Consider the following 20,248-nt stretch of genomic DNA (forward strand, 5'->3'; position numbering starts at 1 on the left):
TCCCAATCTTCAGTTCTTAAATCTTTCCATCTTCCTGAGTTTCTGCATTCACAGCTGTTGGCTACAGACAGAAAAGCTTCTCTGATAAGAGCGGAGAGCAGCATTTGCCTATGGGTATAAGCATAAATATTTAGAAGGCAGTTTGATACCATGTGCATTTTGTAATGCAACAGTAGTAATTTTGGTCTTATGATCAATTTTACAGTACCAAGCATGAATTCCCTCCTATCCCTCAAATCCAATTAGAAAATACACCTGCCACTGTTGTGCCTATGGGCACATCTTGCATGGAGGTCAGCATTATAGCATGTAAGGTCTACCACTTGGTAACATTATTGATGGCTTTTCTCTCCCAGCTGCCTGGTTGCATCCTATGGTTAGAAGGGAAACCCTTCTGTTTCCTTTCCAGCTTGATTTCTCTGTCCTTGTACCCAGGGTATGTGGTGTCTGCAATAGGGTCTTACCATCTAATTCTGGTCAGCAACCAAGAATAGTCAATAGCAATAGCCAGTGCTGTTTGGAGGGCCTCTGGGACCCCATGGCTAACTGATGGGGTGGTATGTCTTATTTTTTAGTAAGGGTCTCTCAGGGAACCTGGAGCTCACCAGTTGGCTAGCCTGACTGGCCACTGGGTCATGGGATACTACTGTGTCTGCTTCTTAGCACTGGGATTACAAGTGCACCACCATACATGGTTCTCTGTGTGTTCTGGGGATCCAAACCAGGTTCTTATATAATAAGCAATTTACCAAGCCCTCAAATCCAGTTTGTAAGATTGGGAAGTGAGCAGTTTAGCTTTAAGATACAGCTTCTCCATTCTTGTCACTAAATGTGAAAGACCAGATCATGGGGAAAAGATAGCAGAAGATAGAGCTACAATCTTTCTGATGAAAAGATAACAAAAGATGAATATATTCTACTACAAGTATGTGCAGTGAAAACAACATATTTGATGCTTTTTTGTTGTTGTTGTTAGTGGGATTGAACCTGGGACCTCATGCATGCAAAGCAAGTGCTCTACCACTCAGCTATAAATCATAGTCCTAATAAAACATGCTTTAAAAGGTAGTCATAAATACATGTATGTTTATATTTCACCTGTTGCCTGCTATGTAATCTCAGTGATAATCAGAACCAAATTTGAAAAGTGACTGCTGAGAGATTGTTACATACATAGGTTTAAACCTCAGAACACCTAGTGAAGCTGCTGTATCTATCCATCATTTTCTTGTAACTAATCTGAGGCACAGAAAGATTAGGCAACTGGCTCAGAATTATGATGGAGCATGTAAATTAGGGACCAGTGCTCAGAATCAAGAGTTCATAGTATAGATACACCACATTTAAAATGGGCTGGGGTTGTAGCGCAGGTGATAGAGTGCTGTCTGGTATACACAAAGCCCTGGTTCAGTCCACAGATCTGCATAAACCAGGTGAACCAGATGGTGGCTCATGCTGGAAATTCCAGCACTCAGGGAGTATAGGAAGAAGGATCATAAGTTCAAGGCCATTTCAGTGCATAATGAATTAGAGGCCAGCCTAGACTACAAGATACCTTGTCTTAAAATAGTAAAGGAACTTTTTTTTTTAAAGAATTTTTAAACCAATAAGAAGTTTGGCCAGGTGGTGCTGGTGCAGATCTCTCTCAATTGGAGGCCAGCCTGATCTACAAAGAATTCCAGGACAGCTGAGACTATACAGCTACACAGAGAAACCTGTCTGAAAAAAAAAAAAAGCTTTAGGACAGGTAAACTCCAGTGTAGACAAAGAACACAGGCATATGACAGAATAAACAACTGGAAAATTATAACCTGAGAAATATAAATTGAAACACCAATAAGGTGTCATTTATACTTATTACATTTATAAATGCTTCCAAGTGACAGGATCTTATATAGATAAAGTTGTTGCAGTCAGACATAGCTAATATAATTGACATTTACAAGAAGTTACAAAAAACAATTGTATGTTTCTGACTCAGATAATTTCTCTTTAAGACTTAGGAAAATAGGGATTCCAGAGATGTGTGGGTCAGTCCTTACAGCATTCTTCACAGGGACAGGAAGGTGTGTGTCAATAGTGAAGGTATAATGGACAGTTGTGTCTATTGCTAAATCAGTACTTTCATTTAATTAATGGACAAGAATAAAGTGTGAGCTGTGTGACTGCTACTGTGTCAGTTTATAAGCCATACCTGAAAGGATCCCAAGAAGGAGGCCTCTGGGGCCCAGTGCAGTTCCCATGGGTTTTTACAGTATTTTCACTTCACAACTGACTCTTCATTGAAGTACACATTAGGAGAGAAGAAAGCATTCAATTATAAAATATGGTGGCCAGTACCATTTGTCTGAAAGGGGCTCTAGTGTAGACAGGCTTTGACAGGCAGAGGTAGACATGGCATTTTTTTAAAAGATGTGGCGGGGGCCGGGGGGATTGCATTTGCATTTGGTTGTGTCAATTTTGGAGTTTCCTGTGTGTATATTGGAGATAGGGTCTCTTGTTTCCCAGGCTGGCCTCCAAGAAGCTGCAGCCAGGGATGACTTTGTGACCCTTATGCTTTTGTCTTCTGAATGCTGGGACTATAGGTGTGGCATCACTATGCCTGGTTTAAGAAGGACTTCGCTATAAATTTTGCTAAGTGAGCATTCTACCAACTCAGCTACATTCCTTGCCCATATGCTAGTTTGAGCAGATACATAACTGCTAGTTTATACTGCCTGATCATCTCACACCATTTACACTTTTTGAAAACCCCCACCAAATTAATAAGTCCAGATATTTTCATCTTCTGTGTGCACTGGTCATGAATATCCCCCATTTAAATGATGCCATCAGCCCTATGTATGGGTCAGCACCCGTGGATCTTCAGCCCTGTCCAGCTAGTGCCTGTTGCTGGAGGGCCATTCACCAGAGCAGGTGTAGATTACTCCACAGTAACTGACTACAGGGTGGGTGATTTAGTAGATGCCATTTTTTGTACTCTTAAATTAATCTGCTGACTGTGGTGGCACATGCCAGTAATCCCAGCACTAGGGATGATGAGGCAAGAGAGCTTCTGAGAGTTTGATAGCATCCTAGACTAAATAATGAGAACTTGACTAGTTGCAGCAGCAAGGTTCCATGATGGGGGAAATACAAATTTAAAAAGGAAGAAGAATTGGCACTCTGTTAAGAAAGTATCTGGATCTTGGCCATCATATTTATAGACTATCAAGTGTAATCTTCAAAGAGACCTGCTGTGTGTGCTGTGCTCAATAGCTTTCTTTTTCTAGAACTAATAGACCAATTAAAATGCTTGCCAGGTCCTGTTGGCAGATGAAGTACTCCTTCACTGAGGCAGCTTGGGAGATTTATGTTTAGTTTTAGGTTCCTGTATTACCCAGGGTGGAGAGTGGCGCATGTTCTGAAAGTTTAGGTGCCTGACTTACACCTGTAGTAAGGAGTTTGGTTCAGCCTGGGGCAGCCTGGTTCTTCAGGTTTGGCCAGTCTCTTCATACCAATCATTTCTCTTTGCCTTTGCCAGGATTGATGTGTCTCAGAATGATCTTCCTTGGGAATTCATGGTTGACCGTCTTCCTACTGTTTTGTTTTTTCCCTGCAATAGGTAAGGCTGGATTTTTTTTCAGTATGGGGCAGGTGGGACTCTCTTGTTGAGGCCTGAAGATGAAATGGGCTTTTGCTGTAAATCCTTCATTGTGTTCTAAACTGTTGTTAAAATCATGCCATTAGGGATGTAAGAGTAGAAGAGCTCTAGTGTTGGAGTGTCATATGTTGTGATTTTTCTGTTTTTTTGTTGGTTTTGTTTTTGGAAACAGGGTCTCACTACATACCTCTGGCTGTCCTAGAACTCACTATGTAGACCAGGCTGGCCTCAAACTCAGCCTCCCAAGTGCTGGGATTAAAGGCATGTACTACCACCCCTGGCATGTGCTGTTTTTCTTTGATGCTTGCTTTTCCTACACAAGCATTCATGTGGCCCTGAGAACTAGTTAGCTTTCATACCTGTGTGATGCTACAGTTGACAGAAAGTGCTCGTGTTTGTGTGGGATGAGTCCTGCTGATACCCACCAGTCCCTCTCTCCCAAGGGGATACTAGCAGTTCCCTACCCACTACTCCATTCTTAGGGAGCTCTCTCTGCATGTGTACAGCCTGCTCTGAGGTTGTCTGCCACCCAACTTGTGCTGAAAGCTGCAGTAAACGGGTGGGACGTTAGCAAAGAGAGCATAGGCCCAAATGCTTCCACAAAAAAGGATGCTGACCCTTTATCACACACACCTTCCCTTTGATTGTGGAACAGGTCCACATGGGGATTCACTCACATCCCCTGTGGGAAATGTGTTTGCAGGATCCCTTAGGGAGGGCCCTGGCCCATGTTGCAGTCACTGTTGTTTTAACTTCTTGCATTTTACAAGTCCTTGCACCACTGCCATGCTCATCAGGCCTCTCTGGGAGAGGGCTTCCTTGGGCTTTGTCAAATCATTGCCTGTTTTGCCCTTTATCTCAAAGAACGTGTGCTAGAATACTTACTGTCGTAGCAGGGGCTTGTCAGCTCACACACTAAAAACAGAGTATGACTCAGTCTGTTCCACTGTTGGCTCTGCCATTTTCTTCTAAGATATGTTAAATTGCCATATAATTAAGAAATCACAGACACTAACACCAGCAATTTCATCTGTGTGGGACACAAGTTGGGCATGTAGCGTAGTGATATGTAGTTTTTGAATTCCAAACATACTTTTTAAAATTTATTAAAGTTATAGCACACAACAAATGCCTTTGCAGGCAAAGGTTCTCAGCAGGTGGACTAATGAGCCTGTGTACATGGAAGGAAAGACACCCGCAGGACAGGTGCACAAGAGGGACATGCTTGGCCAGCACTCCCTACCTTGTATAATGAAAGAATGAGTGCAGGCCAGATATGGTGGCATACACTTTTAATTCCAGCTCGAAAGGCTCTGAGCTCTTTGAGTTGAAGGTATTCAGGAGTTATAAAGGGAGACTCTGTGTCAAAAAAAAAAAAAATGAATTCTCCAGATCCCTACATCCCCTCCTGTGTCCCTTGATATTGAAGAGTAGAAGACTGCCCATGTCTGTTAAACACAGACAGTCTGATGACAAGGCCTTTATTGTTTGGAATGGGATTTTTCTCATTTCCTAAAAACAGATGGTGGGCACAAATGGAGGTAGTTCATCATTAGCTGGCCAGAGAGCATTTGGCTTACCCAGAAGGTGGAAGAGAAAATTGTAATGTGACTATTGCCTGTATAAAAATAAATAAAAGGGGACAGAAGGTGATAGAGAGATCCACTGACCCAGCAGGAAGCAATAATCTGAGTAAGACACTAGACAGCTCTAAGAGCTAAAAGTGGCTCAAGACTATTAACTATCAAGTATAAAGGCTCACAGAAGGGGAAATGAAAAAACACTGTTGGATGACATGTAATAATACTGTTTTCATGGTTCACCTGTTCCTGCTATTTTTAGAGAAGTATAAAACTGTACATGCACTATGGAAAATGCAAACGCTATACAAGGTGGAGATGTGCAGAGGGAGAACACTAAGGTGTTGAATGCAAAGGTTGCTTCTGAGGTGTGAAGGCTACAAGCATTGGGAGATAATGCTTGTATGATTTTCCGTGCAAACTACATTGACTGTGCCCATTGAGTCAGATGCCTGCCCTCTGCCCACAGTGCAACCTGCCTAGCTTCCTTCTTCTCTGGCCTTACCTCTCTTCTTTGAAAGTGGAGGCTGGGATGTGGACCTTAACCTTCTTACACAGGGCTATCTTAGAGCCAGTCCCCAAGCCAGCAAGCAGTGTAACCTACTATGGAGGACATTGCAAACTGCGGATATGCCAGTGGATGCAAGTACAAGGAGGATACTCCAGTGTTGCACCCAGGAAGAACTTCACTGCTTTTAAGGAGCTCTGACTAGCAATGGGACCACTTACCACCATGCTTTCAGGAGGACAACTTTTTTTTCTATTCTTTGAGACCAGAGTCTCACATTATTTCTCATGCTGATCTTAAACTCAACTTGTAACCCTGAGTGCTGAGATTAATGATGGGAGCCACCATTCCCACATTAAAAGGACTACTTTTTAGAAGCAGTTTATAGATATTCTGTGTCCTAGCTAATTTTTTTAACGTATGAAGGAAACAAAAACAGCAGCATTTGACCTTAAAAAAAAAAAAGGTATATGCCAGCATGTCACATGTCATACTCATGACCCCAGCTCAGGGGACAGAGATGAGGATCACAGGTTCAGGGTCAGTCTAGACTACATATTGAATGAGACTTTGTCTAAAACAAAACAGCCAACAAAATGGCTCAGCTGGTAAGAGTTCTGAAAATCCAAATGGCGGAAGAATCAACTTCTATAAGTTGTCCCTTGACTTCCACAGGATCTCCATTATAACTGTATAAGCACAAAATAAATGCAATTGTTTTTTTTTTTAAGTGAATTTTTCTTTAAAAAAGGTATGGTTGTGCACACCTTTAATCCCAATACTCAAGAGGTAGAGACAGGCAAATTGCTGAGTTAATGGCCAATCGGTCTATGTAGTGAGTTCCAGGCCAGCCAAGGCTACAGAATGCAACCCTTTCTCCAAAACCAAAACATAACAAAAAATTAAATAAAAGGTATGAAAGCATTTTAGCATGACAATTGGGGAACCATAGCATTTCCCCAAGACTTCAACATAGCATTCTGCTTACCAGCCTCTGTAAATGTCTCTAAGAGACATACTGAGATATCTCATGGTTTTCTTGTAAGATTTATTTTTATGTGCATTGGTGTTTTACCTGCATGCATGTCTGTGAGGGTGCTGGATCCCCTGGAACTGAAATAACAGACAGTTGTAAGCTGTCATGTGGGTGCAAAGAATTGAACCTGGGTCCTCTGTAAGAGCAGTCAATGCTCTTTACCTCTGAGCCATCTCTATAGCCCTGTAAATGGGTGTTTTGCCTGCATGTATGTCTGTGCAGCATGTGTGTGCAGTGCCCTCAGAGGCCAGAAAGGGGAATTAGATCCCCTGAGGCTGGAGTTACAGACAGTTGTGAGCTACCATGAGGGTGCTGGGAATTGAACCCAGCTCCTCTGAAAAAGCATCCAGCACTCTTAACCTTTGAGCTATCTCTCCAGTCCCTTTTTTTTTTTTTTTTTCTCCAGTCCCTTAATGGTACATTAAGGAACCATGTTTTGTTTTTTTATGTTGGTTTTTTTTTTTTTTTCAATTTGAGATAGTCTTACTATGTAGCCCAGGCTTGCTTCAAACTTTTGGTCTTCCTGCCTGAGGGATTAGAAATGTATGGCACCACAACTGATTAAAAATGCAATTTTGTAAAAGCTAATATTGAACATCCACTTAACTTACTTAACCCTTAGAACAGCCCTCAGAGGCACATTTTACAGAGCCTCCATCACTTGTCTGAGACTATAAAGCACTGAGCAGAGAGCATTGTGAGATGCTGCCTTAAGGGTCCTGTCAGTTCCATTCCTTCATTCTCTGAGGGTGTTGATTCTTCAGGCAGAACTGTAGAGAGAGGTGTTCTGAATCATGTTGGCTAGATTGTGTATGCACAGGTAAACATACCTGTGAGAGAAACTTTGGTGGCTGTGTGGACAAGTAGATGACATTCTGAAAAGGACCTTTCTGAATTAGAGCATGGAACAAAGACATAGGGACTCTGTCTGTGCTATCAGGACTAAGTAGCCTTAATTCATCTTAGTTCCTTGGTTGGTCTATTTACTAGTAGCATCTGTCCAGGTGTGAGCCCAGTGTTGCCAGACTGGGGTACAGTCCTCCTCAGCCAAGAACACTTTATGCTATAGATACTGTGCACTAAGTGTGTGCTGTTACTGGCTTTTTGTTTGTTTTTTCAGTTTTACTGAGCACTGTTAAAAGCCCTGGTAATTGAGGACAGCCCTGTTCCAGGACTGTGATCACTGCCCATGTAGCTCAGACAGAGTAGCCACATTCTTCCTCCTCCGTGATTCACTGGCTTTGGGCTTAGGCATGAGCCTGCCTGTCTTTGTGAAAGATGAGTACAGATACCTAAGTTCTGTCCTCAGGAACAGACAAACACTTTAAGTCAAATTACATTACAATTGCAGTGCAAGTCTGGGGCACCCAACTCCACAGAGAACTGCTTGCCTGGGCATCACTTCTTTTCATTAAGAACTCAGCATCTTTTCTTGGTTAAGAGTGGCCAGCCTGAAATCAAGTGCTTATTGAGACCTTCAATTTTGACTTTTCCTTCCTCTCTAGAAAGGACCTAACTGTGAAATACCCTGGAGACCTCCCCATCACCCTTCCAAATCTGCTGAGGTTCATTCTGCATCACTCAGACCCTGCCTCGGCCCCTCAGGACTTTGACATCAGTCCTCCTACCCAAGAGTGTGTCCAGAACGAGGCAGTCCTGCAGCGTGAACACATCTCTCAAGTGGAGACTACCATGCAGAAGCTAAGATCTGAGATGAGCAGCCTACGCCGTACACAGGAGAAGGTAGAGGGCCGGCTCTTTAGTGCCCGCAGGGATGGGCACCGCCTGCTACGCCGGCAGCGTGCTCTGGAACAACAGCATAGGTTGCTCCGTCGCCACAGCCAGAAACTGCAGGCCCTGTATGTGCAGAAGGCCCGTGAGCTCCAAGAGCTGGCCAGTGCCTCAGAGACCCCCCTCCCTGAGCACACATGGCTCAAGATCCTTGTGGCCACTATGGAGAAGGAGCTGGAGGGCCAGGGTGGAGCTAAGGAACCAGCCCCTCTGGAAAAGGCTCGCCCCAACCACTCTAAGTTACCTGGTGACACCCCCCAACCTTCTACCACAAGCTCCACTCTGGCATCAGAGAGGAAGCATGAGAACAGGACAGACTAACTTTTGAATGAGATGAAGGAATCAGAGGTAAAAACTGTACATTGGGAATATATTTATGCAAATTTTATTGAAATTTATTGTAAATAAAGATTTTTCTCAGTGGTCTAGAAAATGAACGTGAATGTCATTCAGCATTATTGATCAGGAATGCCATCCCTTCCCTTCCCACTTATTGCACAAACTTGGTAGCTTGAGACATAACATTAGCACAGTCCATTTGAAGATTTATCTAGGAAAGTCAGTCCTTGCTTCAGTGGCTGAGCCTCCGGGTTCCTGCCCAGGATGAGAGGCTGGCTTCTTACTCACCAGAAGACCTCACCACAAAGGTTGCACTATTGAGAAAGCATCTGAAGAGGTCAGAGTTTATTAACTGTGGAGTGTATGCCCTGGTGTACAGCCAGAGATAAACAAGGACAGTTCACTAGTTCTATAGGTGTCTCATTTTTCTCCCTAAGACCTCTACCAGCGCCCCACAGTGCCTGAACTTAATCAGCAATTCATCCCACTCTTGAGGGGCTGACTCAAAAGCCAAGACATCACTGGCAACTGGGGAGGAGACAGGAAGCACCCCAAAAGTATAACTGATAAGAATGTGGTGTCTGACCAACAGCCTCCAAAACAATACAGAGAAACCCTGTCTCGTAAAACCAAAAAAAAAAAAAAAAAAAAAGAATGTGGTGTCTGAAAAAAAGAAAAATGTCATTGGCATAGTGAAAGCTGCAACCTGTGTCTGACAGTGGAGTGATTTGAGCATTTCTAGGAGCCAGGCTCACACCGAAAGCATAGATCCACGATGTTCTTGGATCAATGGATGGTGGAGCGAAAAGATCAGCAGTGTATAGGCTGCTGGCTGCAAGGGGAATTAGAGGTAGAAAGCTGGAAGTGGGGTGGGGATGGGTCAAAACCCTCAGCCTCTGCCAGCTCCAGGGCAGATTCCTCTCATACCTCCTGTTCCCCTCCTAGCCTGAAGAGACACCGCTTCCAGGTCCAACACGCATCCAAGCCAGCCTAAGCAGCCTCTGCCCATGGCCAGTCCACCCGTTACTACCTCTTCCAGGATCCAGGAGTTTCTTAAGGTGTTCTTATTGCAGCAGCCCACCAGAAGTGTCTTATTCCTACCTTCACAAATAGCCTTCCCTATAGCTGTCTCTCCTCAACTTAATATTTGACCACAGCTCTCTTTGCAGGCATACACTGCTAAAAAGAAGTGTTCCCTACAACTCCCCCCTTGGGTTTCCAGAGAATGGATTAGTTTCACACACTTTAAAGCTGTCTCCAGCCCATGCTGCTCTCCAGTGTGCCACGCAAGCCAGGGCTGGCCACCTAGTCATCACCAAGGATGTGAACACACTTATGTTTTAATCAGAATGGTTTAGAATACACTTAGAGTGGTGGATAACATCTAAGCTTATAGGCGTGGACTTAAAGGATATCTGGGAGACACATGCTTCTGGCTCCCTGACCTATGAGCCAGGCCCTGAATTTGAACTCCTGGTGACTCTGCTGTAAATGCATACATGCACACTAGAAATGATCTTCTTTGACACATAGTGCCTTTACAACTGGGTCAGGGAGCTCTGTCTACAAAGCTCTGAGGATCAAAGTGAAACCCAGTACCCAGCCAGTGGCAGTCACTGGAGAGGAAAGGAAACTCACTTGTGAAGAGGTGGGAGGAAAACAGTCGACCCTATCCCCCACCCCCACTCCAGTGCAGAAAATATTAAATACAAAAACAAAACGTTGCTTGCTTGGGCCAACTGGGTTTCAGACTTCAAGTAGCCACCATAGGCTCTGGTGTTTCCAGAGGACCAGAGCAGTTTCTGCAAGGCCTGTGCTGAAGGGATGTGCTGGGCATGCTCATGAACAAAGGGCAAGAGACTGCTCCGCTAAACTGCCTGGCAGCCCTCGGGACTCAACGGGGACTCGTCCATCCGTCTGTCCGTCACAGGCTTCCAAACAAGTACAGCAGCTTCCTTGCAGTGACTGCCATCTGCACACACTGCTATTTAACAAAGCTGAAGCGATCAAAGGGAAGGGGTGTGGTCTTTCTTCTACCCATTACTAACCAAGCAGAAATCACCCAAGCACCCCAGCTGCTTAGCCTTTCACTTCCTTTCCATACACACAGATAAGACCTTAGTGAGCCCTGCCAAGGGCACCTGGGGTCTGACCAGTCAAAGACTCTCCATGGTCATGCCTCAGCCCACCATGAATACAGTCATCAAGCCAGTCCCACGGGCTCTATGTGGTAGTTTTAAAAATCAGCAAAAAGGCTTAAGCACGTGCTTCTGGGCCTATTTACAGTTCACAGGTTGGTTAGTTCACACATTACAGTAGTAGCTCCATCAAAAACAGGCTCAGCTAAAACATTCAAGTAACAAAAGCGCTAAGGGGCCATGAGCAAGGTCAGGCCTGCCCACTGCCTGCAATGGGCAGCCCCACCAGGAGGCTGAGGAGGAAGGCCAGGACAGCCGGGACCCGCAGTCAGTGCATGCGATGATGAAGCCCGAAGAGACCATGCCAGCAAGTGTCAACCCCTCTCATATAGCATCATGTCTGCTTCTGCCCTCTCAGTGCTTCTGGGCTGGCTGCAAACGGAACCAGGGCCTTCGCAGCCCAGCTCAGCCATGCACTTCTGTGCCACTGGTGGTCATCAACTTGGCCTTTCTTTCCACGCACGGCCCCTTGGCAGAGTACTGCACCAGTAGAAAGGGCTCCTTTGTCTCGCCATCACCTACGATGCTCTCCTCATCCTCCGACTGGCTGATGCGCTGCAGCCGCAGGTAGCACCAGCAGCCCAGGATCAAGGCCCCCAGGGCCGCAATGGCGATGAGGATGACAATGACCGTGACCACCCCTGTAGTGGGGCTGTGGTCCATAATAGACATGGTTAGTGCTTGGAGGGGCTTCTCTGGTGCAAAGTTCTTGGTGTGGCTGGCTCAACGAGGCTGGAATTCGGGCTGCACAGGACAGTCCTGAAAGACAAAGTCAGGAAAGACTATATAGGGGCTCTGCAGGAGACTCAGTCACCCGGTGGCCCTTTCTGGGGTCTGTTTTTAAGTTCTTGAACTCAACTGGTCCGGCCTACAACTCTGTGACAACCACGGGATTGCCTTTTCACTGTGCCCAGATGCTCACCCAGCCTACTTCCCCCAGCTACTTTTGACACCCAGGTGTTTCCGCTGTCAGTAAGACACTCTGATGGGAAGGGAAATGGGCACCATGACAGTTGAGGTTGTTTTCTGTTTGTCTTTAAGACACGGTCTCACTCTGTAGCTCAGGCTATCTCAAACTCATGATTCTTAGGCCTTAGCCTTCTGAGCCTTAGCCACCATGGAGGTGGTCACTCTAGACAGCACCAATATGTGTACAGTAACCACTGATCCAGGAAGCTAGAGAGGAAGGATCCAAAAGCAGATAAACAGCATCAGCTCCTGTGGGGGATCAGATAACAGGTGAGAGGTCATAATAGCCAACAGCTTTTTGCCCTATGAGCCACTGCTGATCTGTGAAGACCTGGTTTTCAGGAAGCTCGTAAATGTAGGGCAGGCAAGCAAAAGTAATGCAGCTCCTGAAAGACCTAGGTACTGGGGAAAGCTTTGGAGAAGGCAGGAAGGGTGGGGTAGCTGGCTCCTGTCTGTGCATAGCTTGCCATTTAGTACAGGAGCCAGATTACCAAGAGGCCAACATTCTGTCTGTCCAGGTATGGTCACATCAGAAGCACAGGGGACCAGGTGCTGTGGTGCTAACTGGATGGATAGGTGAGCTTCAGGGAGGCCACCCTGGCAGGGAAAAGCATTCATGGCAGTGGAACAGTACTGGTAGGGCTTGGAAGGCAAGAGGGAGGGAGAACCTTGGGCATCACCTGTAAGAGTGGCAACAGGAAGTGAGTGCCAGCTGGGTTCAGGTATGCTGAGGGGTGATGCCAGGACAGACAGCTGAGACAACTCCATATCACAGAACCCAGTCCTTATCTGTAGACAAGGTTTTGAGTGGCAAAGGAGAACGAGGCTGTGGGATACACAAGGCCTGTAGAATCTGGACTCCAGCCTCCCTCTCAAACGTCCAGGGCTTACTCTAAGTGGTACCCCAAAGCCCAGCCCTCCACAGCACTCAGGATCAGGATTTTGCTACAATGGCTTCCCAGGTGCCGAATCCAGTAGGCTACTCCAGTGTATCAAGGTTCCCTACTTTCTTACAAATGCCAGTCAGTAATGAGCATCAGTGTGGTTAGAGGAATGAAGATTCCAGGGGAGTGCTCTGCACAGGCCAGGCACAACCTCCGCTGAACAAGCCTTAAATGTCCAAAGTCTTCCCATCCACGTATTGGGCAGATAGTTCAGGAAGATTCTCCCTCCAAACAAGATAGAACATAAATACTGATCCTTGAGCAATAATCTCCTTAAAAATGATTCACTCAACCCACTCAACCATAGAGGCTACCATGGTCAGGTACCCCTGGAGGTCACAGGCAGCGAAATCAATGCCCCAAGTGTCTGGGAATCCAGGAAGCAGGCCTCATGACCAGGCAGTACCACCCTCATCACCTGCACAGACTCTGTAGGGCAGCAGCTTCTGATTTTAACCTGAGTTTGAGCTGCCTGAGTCTGAGCTGCCTGGGTCCCACTCAACTGGTTCCTTGTCCACTGTTGCAATCAACACACTGGATGTGCCCAAGTGCTTATGGTGACTGACAGTGTGTCCCAGTTCCGGCTCAAAGTTCCCTACATTGTGCCTTCCAATATCCTCTTAGGTCCAGGCTTTGACCCCACAGTTCCTCCTGCCCAGGATGCTCCACTCACTGACCTTTGATCACTAGGTCTCAACAGGGGGCAATCGTGCACCTGACCATACCAGAGTTCATCGATTCTGTTCAATACCCTTCAACGTATAGGACAGCTTCCAAACCTCAACACAAAATAGCCTGGCCCCAAATGGTACCCACATGGAGGTTTAGGAAAAAACTCTGACCTAGTTTACAACAACTCCAGGAAGGAAGCCTCTCCAACTAAAAAGCCACGGAAGCTCCCTTCCTGGCAAGGCCACCTAGCTCCTGGCCTTCCCCCATCCCCAGAGCTGCATGTTCCAAGAGTGCTTACTCTGCTTGCTCCATAGCCTGGCACCTACCCTGTCAACATCAGTTCCCACAGTCCATGCAGACAGACCACATAGGACACCCATGGTTCTGCCTCCACCTGTCCTTTCTCCCGTTGTCTTCTGGTCAGGAAGGGGAAGTGTGTTTGGAGTCTGAGGTGGCTCTGGGATAGCAAGTGAAAAATCAAACAATAGTACCATGATCTGAGGGAAACAGCTGTCCTGGAACTAATGAGGAAACTGAGGCATAAGCATCTCCAGCCAGAGGGACCTCAGGAGAGCAGGAATGACCTCAAACTCCTGTCCACTGTGCCTGCCCCAGGCCTGGAGGTGGACATAGCCAGGTATATGGCTCTGACCTCTGAGCATAGATCCCTGACCCAGCCGCCCATGCCTTGCCTGTGGCCTCCACCTAGCCCTGATGGGCTTCTGCTTTCTTTTTTCACTCACCAAGTGTTTCCTGAGAAGTGGTCATAGCCTGACAGTGGCCTTAGAAGGGGGACTCCTGAGGTTGTCTCACCATCTGCTGGAAGCCTGGCAATCACCTATGCTTCCTAAACTGTCCTGTGGCTGCCTCCTTCCTTAATGGGACTGGTAACTTTCCCAGGGGTGACTCTTGGGGCTGCTTCCAGGACTCCAGATGCTGCCTCTTCCCATGCTGCCCAGCCTGCACCCCCTACACTCTTGCCTAGGGCTCTCTGTTATCTGTTATCAGTTTCCTGGTTTAGGGAGTGTTTCCCTGGCTGTTATCTCCTGACCTGTGGCCTCCAGAGAGTCTAAGAAAAGGCCAGTGTCCCTCATGTTCACAGTCATGCCCCACTGCTGTACCACTCACACACAGTGGGTGCCAGGAAAGGCTGGCTGAGTGTCCCAAGCCTGGGTGTGTGGTGATGCCTTAAAATCGACCTGATCTCAAGGGAATCAGTCAGGCCACCCTTGTCCCGAGGCAGCCCCCTAACTCCAGGTTCTGCCCCCGTGCCTGCCAGCAGCCTCTGGAGAAAGAGGATGTGAGCCAAGTTCAGGCGGGGGCAAGGCATGGCAGTGACCTCTAACACGTCTGAGCCCAAACAGCATGAACTTAGTGGTTCTCAACCTTCCCAATGCTATGATTCTTTGATACAGTCCCTCAGGTCATGGTGATAACAACCATAAAATTATTTTTGTTGCTACTTCATAACTTAAGTTTGCCACTGTAATGAAGAGTAATGGAAAAAATGTGTTTCCTGTCGTCTTAGGTGACCCCTGTGAAGAGGGTCATTCAACCCCAAAGGTCACCACCTACAGGTTACGAATCTCTGAGCAAACTCATAGACAGGAGCAGAGAAGCAGAGTCCAGAGGAAGCTGGGACGCCCTGCATCTGGCTAATACAACCTTCTGCACACCACTGATCCCCATTTCATCCACCAAGGCCCGTGCGTCTGGACATAACACAGCCCACTTGAGGACAATCCCAGGACCACTCCAGAGCAATCATGCCCCAATCCACCTTATCTCCTCTTTACTTGCCTTGATCATCCCATTCTGCAGATAAGGAAACTGAGGCCCAGGGTTAGCTAGAGCACAGGTCATACCATGTCCCTTGTTGGAGGCAACAGCAGTGACAACTTCCAGGAGAACACTGGTCAGCATGGGCATGGACACTCCACAGTCACCCTAGTCTACAATGCTTGAGAATTGTTGAGTCTCAAAATGACACACAGTGTGACCTCTGGGCAGGGGTCTCCTAGAATTCAGACTCTCCTCTAGGGTTTTCTTGATGAGGGTCTCTGTTACCCTTACCTCTTCATGGGATCACCAAACTCACCCTTCACCCCACCATTCATGCTTAGTCCAGCGTGTATATCAGGCAACAGGGCAATCTGAGTCCCCTCTGTACCCACAGCAAACTGTCCCTGATGACCTACCTCCCTTTTCCCAAGGCACAGAGCCTGGCTTGGACCCAATGTCACAAATAGTCTCTCCTCTAGGGACACCCTGCTGCCTGATCACTTAACTGGGCACATGATGAGGGCTGCTGAACTCAGTTGAACACTGCTCTGTCACCCTACTGAAACCTCCACCTCCTGGGGCACTCCAAGGGAGCCAGAAACAGTGTCGTGTTTTCAGGGCCAGCTAATGCCCTGGAGCTTCCAGCACTGTCCCACCTTCCGACAAAGCCACCTGCCAAGTATCCTCTTTGGGGACCCCAGCCCAGAAGTATTTCCTGCCCCCGGTTCTGTTCTGCCAAGCCCCAACAGGCACCATCATCAACGGCTTCTTCCATCCAAGAGCTAACATCCAGCATGGCTGTGCCTCCTGTCCGCCTACCCTCCACCTTCCCCTCCAGAAACATGCTCTAGATGCCACCCCACTGCCAGATTTCATGGCAGGAGAGGAAACTAGGGCCGAGAAGTTTGGGGACTGTCCCCAGGTCAGCTGCAGTCTCATAGCCCGGGTCTGAATCCTGCCCCTCCTGTGTAAATCACTTGCCTGGCACTCTTCAGGGTCCTATTTGGCCATACAACTTCGGTAGTGATGTAACAGCAGATACTGAAAAAGTTCCTGGGTGTTGCATTCTTGAGCTCAACATCTCATGTAGATCTCGCCAAAATTTTTGCCTCAAAACAATTCTAGAGTTGAGCTATTACTCTTCCCACTTGACAAATAAATGTGGCTTAGAGAAGTTAAGTCAGCTATCCAAGGTCACACAGATTTAAAAATGGAAGTGCAGCTATTCAATCCAGGCAGCCTGCCCCCCCCCCCAAAAAAACTGATTTCCAGCCTGGTTCTAAAACGTCATCTACCTGACCTCTGACCTCTCTCCTGGAGGCTGTGTGCAGTGAATCGTGCCTGACCCCTTCCTAGCAGCTAGTCTAGGTGACCTGGGCTGAGGACCAGACACCGATGACAAGCGCCCCAGCAGCTCCCGCGTGCAAAGCGCGGGCGGCGTGCAGGCGCGGTGCCAGGCGACGCAGCGTTTCCCCCACTCTAAAGGAGCAAGGCGAGGAGTGAGGGAAGCAGGGGCCCGTTCAGGGGGCGACAGCTGCAGAGGAAACCACAGCTGAAGAAGGCAAATCAAGTCCGCCTGACCCGGGTTTTTGTTTTTTTGGTTTTTTTTTTTGGGGGGGGGGAACAGGGCAGACTAGGAGTTAAGCCCACGCCGCGCAGTCACTGTCCAACAGACAGACCTGGGACCAAACGCTGCGGCTCGGCCTCAGTTTCCCCATAGCCGAAGCGGACGCCAGATGTTCCCTGGGCCCCCATCCCCCTTGATCTCATCTTGGCCACGCTGGGACGCTGCCAGGAATACTGTCAATGCTGGGAGTGAGTGTTCCGGGCAGCCCCGAGGATCGGCGCAGGACGCAGAACCCGTGGGTCGCAGAGAGGGAAAGACGCCCCACCGAGCAGCCTCCGCCCCCCACCTCCTTCTTTGTCCCAAACGCGCTGCGGAGGACAAAGAGCCCCCGCCCGCGCGCGGCGTCGACCCGCCAGCGCCGCACCCAGGTCCATCCGGCGCGTCCCTTCCCCCTCATCCGCCCGTCCTGGCCGGTCCTGCTCACCATGTCGTGGCCCACAGTCGGCACAATCTGCCAGCAGCCGCCTGGCTGCACGGCTCCGCCCGCGCGCTAGCCGGGTCGGGCCGTCGCGTACTAGCCAGACGCCAGAGCCAGATCTGCGGCGGGCGGGGCGCTTCGGCTCCGCCCAGGCCGGAGGCGGGGCGCTCCGATGCGACCAACGGGAGGCCGCGTTGGGATGACGGGGCGGGGCGAGAGGGAGGGTGGGAGTCACGTGCGTTGGGGGGGGGCGCGGTGCTCGGGTGAGGGTAAAGCCTGGAGGGGAGCGTAAGCGGCGGAGGGGATGTGGAGGGTGTGGGGCGGCTGGCGGCTCAGTGAGCTAGGGCAGAGGGTGGAGGGTCAGGCAGTGGTCGGCTGGGATTCCATGGGTGCCTTTTGGGTGTTGACGATACTGGGCCTGCTCCTGGTGTCCTCTTTCTGTGTGGGTAGTCGGTAGTCCCAGCCCAACGACAGAGGGGAAACTGAGGCTTACAACAGGTTAGAGTGTGGCACACCGCCCCAAGGTTGCAGGCACCAGAAGAGTTGAATGACTGCTTTGGAAAGGAGCTGGCTGGTTTTTTGTTTTTGGTTAATTCCATCATCCATACATCCATCCACCCCCCCCCCATCTGTACCGATCATGTATCTTGCCGAGTCCCTCAAACAAGGTCCCTGTCCCCAAATATGCAGACTGGGGTTAAGACCTCACCAACTAGCCGGGTGGTGGTGGCGCACGCCTTTAATCCCAGCACTCAGGAGGCAGAGGCAGGAGGATCTCTGTGAGTTCGAGACCAGCCTGGTCTACAAGAGCTAGTTCCAGGACAGCCTCCAAAGCCACAGAGAAACCCTGTCTCGAAAAACAAAAACAAAAACAAACAAACAAAAAAAGACCTCACCAACTGCCCTGCTCCGCTCAACAAATCAACCCCAAATAAAAATGTATCATCCCATTTGACAAGTACTGCCGATGTGCTCTCGTGGAGATAGGATTCGAGGTGAGACATTAACTGACTAGGAACATAGAAGCGCTAACTGGTGTAGTGACTGCCCCTAACAAGACAGTCCAGGAAGAGGACAGAACACTCCATAATGACTACCTGGAACTCCCAAGAGGCTCAAGACTTCTGAGGCTCAAAGTACTGCCACAGACAGGGACAATTTGGTTGGGGCACACAAGGCTGGGATCTCCTGAGAGCTGGGAGGGAGGCCAGGGGCTGCTTGCTTTTCTTTCCCAGACCCAGGCAGAAGGTCCTGCATACAAACTGAGTCACCAAACTTTCCTTTGGTCCACACCATTTCTTTTATCTTGAACATTCTTCCACATCATCTTCCAGACTTCAGCTTCCATGCCCTTGCTCTATTTACCCACTCAGTGAAGTTGTGTTTTCCAAGGGTGTCTCATCAACTTTTGGTCTCTATTTCAGGACTAAGACTGGGTCATCCACTGATGAGTCTACAGAACAGTAGGTATACAGTAGGCTCTTTGTTGTTTTGTTTTGTTTTTCTGAGACAGAGTCTCACTATGTAGCTCTGGCTGTCCTGGAACTCATTCTGGTACAAGATAGCCTTGAACTCAGAGAGACCTGACTTCCTCTGTCTCCTGAGTGCTAGGATTAAAGGTGTGCACCACCATCAATCACCTGGCTAAAGCAGACTCTTGATAAAATACGTTGAGTCAGGCGGTGGTGGTGCACACCCTTAGTCCCAGCACTAGGGAGGCAGAGGCAGGAGGTTCTGTGTGCGCCGAGGTCAGCCTGGTCTACAGAGTGAGTCCCAGGACAGCCAGGACTGTTACACAGTGACTCAAAAGAAAAAAAGGAGCCGGGCGTTGGTGGCGCACGCCTTTAATCCCAGCACTCGGGAGGCAGAGGCAGGCGGATCTCTGTGAGTTCTAGACCAGCCTGGACTACCAAGCGAGTTCCAGGACAGCCTCCAAAACCACAGAGAAACCCTGTCTCGAAAAAAAAAAAACCAAAAAAAAAAAAAAAAAGAAAAAAAGGAAGGACTAACTCCGCTGGGGAAGGAGACCAGGCTGAGGAGGTAACTATGTCTGAACAAGAATGGACACAGAGGCAGAAGGAAGCAGGGCTTTGGGCCAGCTCCCATAGGCCAGAGCCGCTCCTGTCTACAAGTGACCCCATCACTGTCCTCAGCTCCTGCCCTGGGAACCCTGTGACCCACAGCTGCCAGTGCAGACTTGAAGGAAGCAAGTACTTCCCCCAAGCCAGTCCAGCATCTGTGGTTTTGGCCTCAAGTGGCCAAGAGCTCGTTAGTGGTCTTGGCCTGGAAGAGGTAAGCTCAGAACTCCAAAGCTGGAACTGGCAGGGAGAGAACAGGGAGGCTGGGACATGATGGAAAGAATGGATATGTTGAGAGGTGAGCATCGCAACACAGAGATGGGGTGGCCCTCCCTGCTTCAAATCTAGGCTTGCCTCCTGGAGGACTTTGGAAAAGCAGTCTAAGGTCTCTGTGCCTCACTTTTCCTTGTCTGAAAAAAAATGGGGACAACAGCAAGGGAGACCTCACAGAGTTGGGAGCACATCAAGTAATGGGAACAAGGGAAGAACTCCTACTCGCTCACTGCTCATCTTAGTATCAGGGTAAGATTGGAGAAGACACAGATGTCCCCATTGGGATCTTGGGCCAGCGACTGCACCTCTCTGAGCCTTGGCTTCCTCATCTTCATGGTGGGTCTCATGAGTCCCAGTGACCAGCAGTCGCCCAGAATTGCTCAGAATGCT

General features: G+C 48.4%; 2 protein-coding genes across 3 annotated transcripts in view; one reads left to right on the plus strand and one right to left on the minus strand.

The window, feature by feature from the left end:
• Txndc11 (thioredoxin domain containing 11) overlaps positions 1-8,991 on the plus strand; it is a 52,976-nt gene extending 43,985 nt beyond the window's left edge. The window contains exons 11-12 of one of the 2 annotated variants that reach the window (XM_005084578.4): positions 3,524-3,604; positions 8,273-8,991. In XM_005084578.4, coding sequence (XP_005084635.1) covers positions 3,524-3,604; positions 8,273-8,879 — 688 coding nt within the window. In that variant the 3' untranslated portion in view covers positions 8,880-8,991. The remainder of the gene's footprint in view (positions 1-3,523; positions 3,605-8,272) is intronic. The other variant, XM_021235607.2, reaches the window with a different exon arrangement.
• Snn (stannin) lies at positions 8,928-17,649 on the minus strand. Its single transcript, XM_013124019.3, has 2 exons — positions 17,514-17,649; positions 8,928-11,854 (listed from the first exon to the last, which is right to left on the minus strand). The coding sequence occupies exon 2, from the start codon at positions 11,765-11,767 to the stop codon at positions 11,501-11,503; it is 267 nt and encodes an 88-aa protein (XP_012979473.1). The 5' UTR covers positions 11,768-11,854; positions 17,514-17,649; the 3' UTR covers positions 8,928-11,500.
• Positions 17,650-20,248: the final 2,599 nt, after the last annotated feature.

This window comes from Mesocricetus auratus, unplaced genomic scaffold, assembly GCF_017639785.1.
Source record: "Mesocricetus auratus isolate SY011 unplaced genomic scaffold, BCM_Maur_2.0 Super-Scaffold_100007, whole genome shotgun sequence".
Taxonomy (NCBI): domain Eukaryota; kingdom Metazoa; phylum Chordata; class Mammalia; order Rodentia; family Cricetidae; genus Mesocricetus; species Mesocricetus auratus.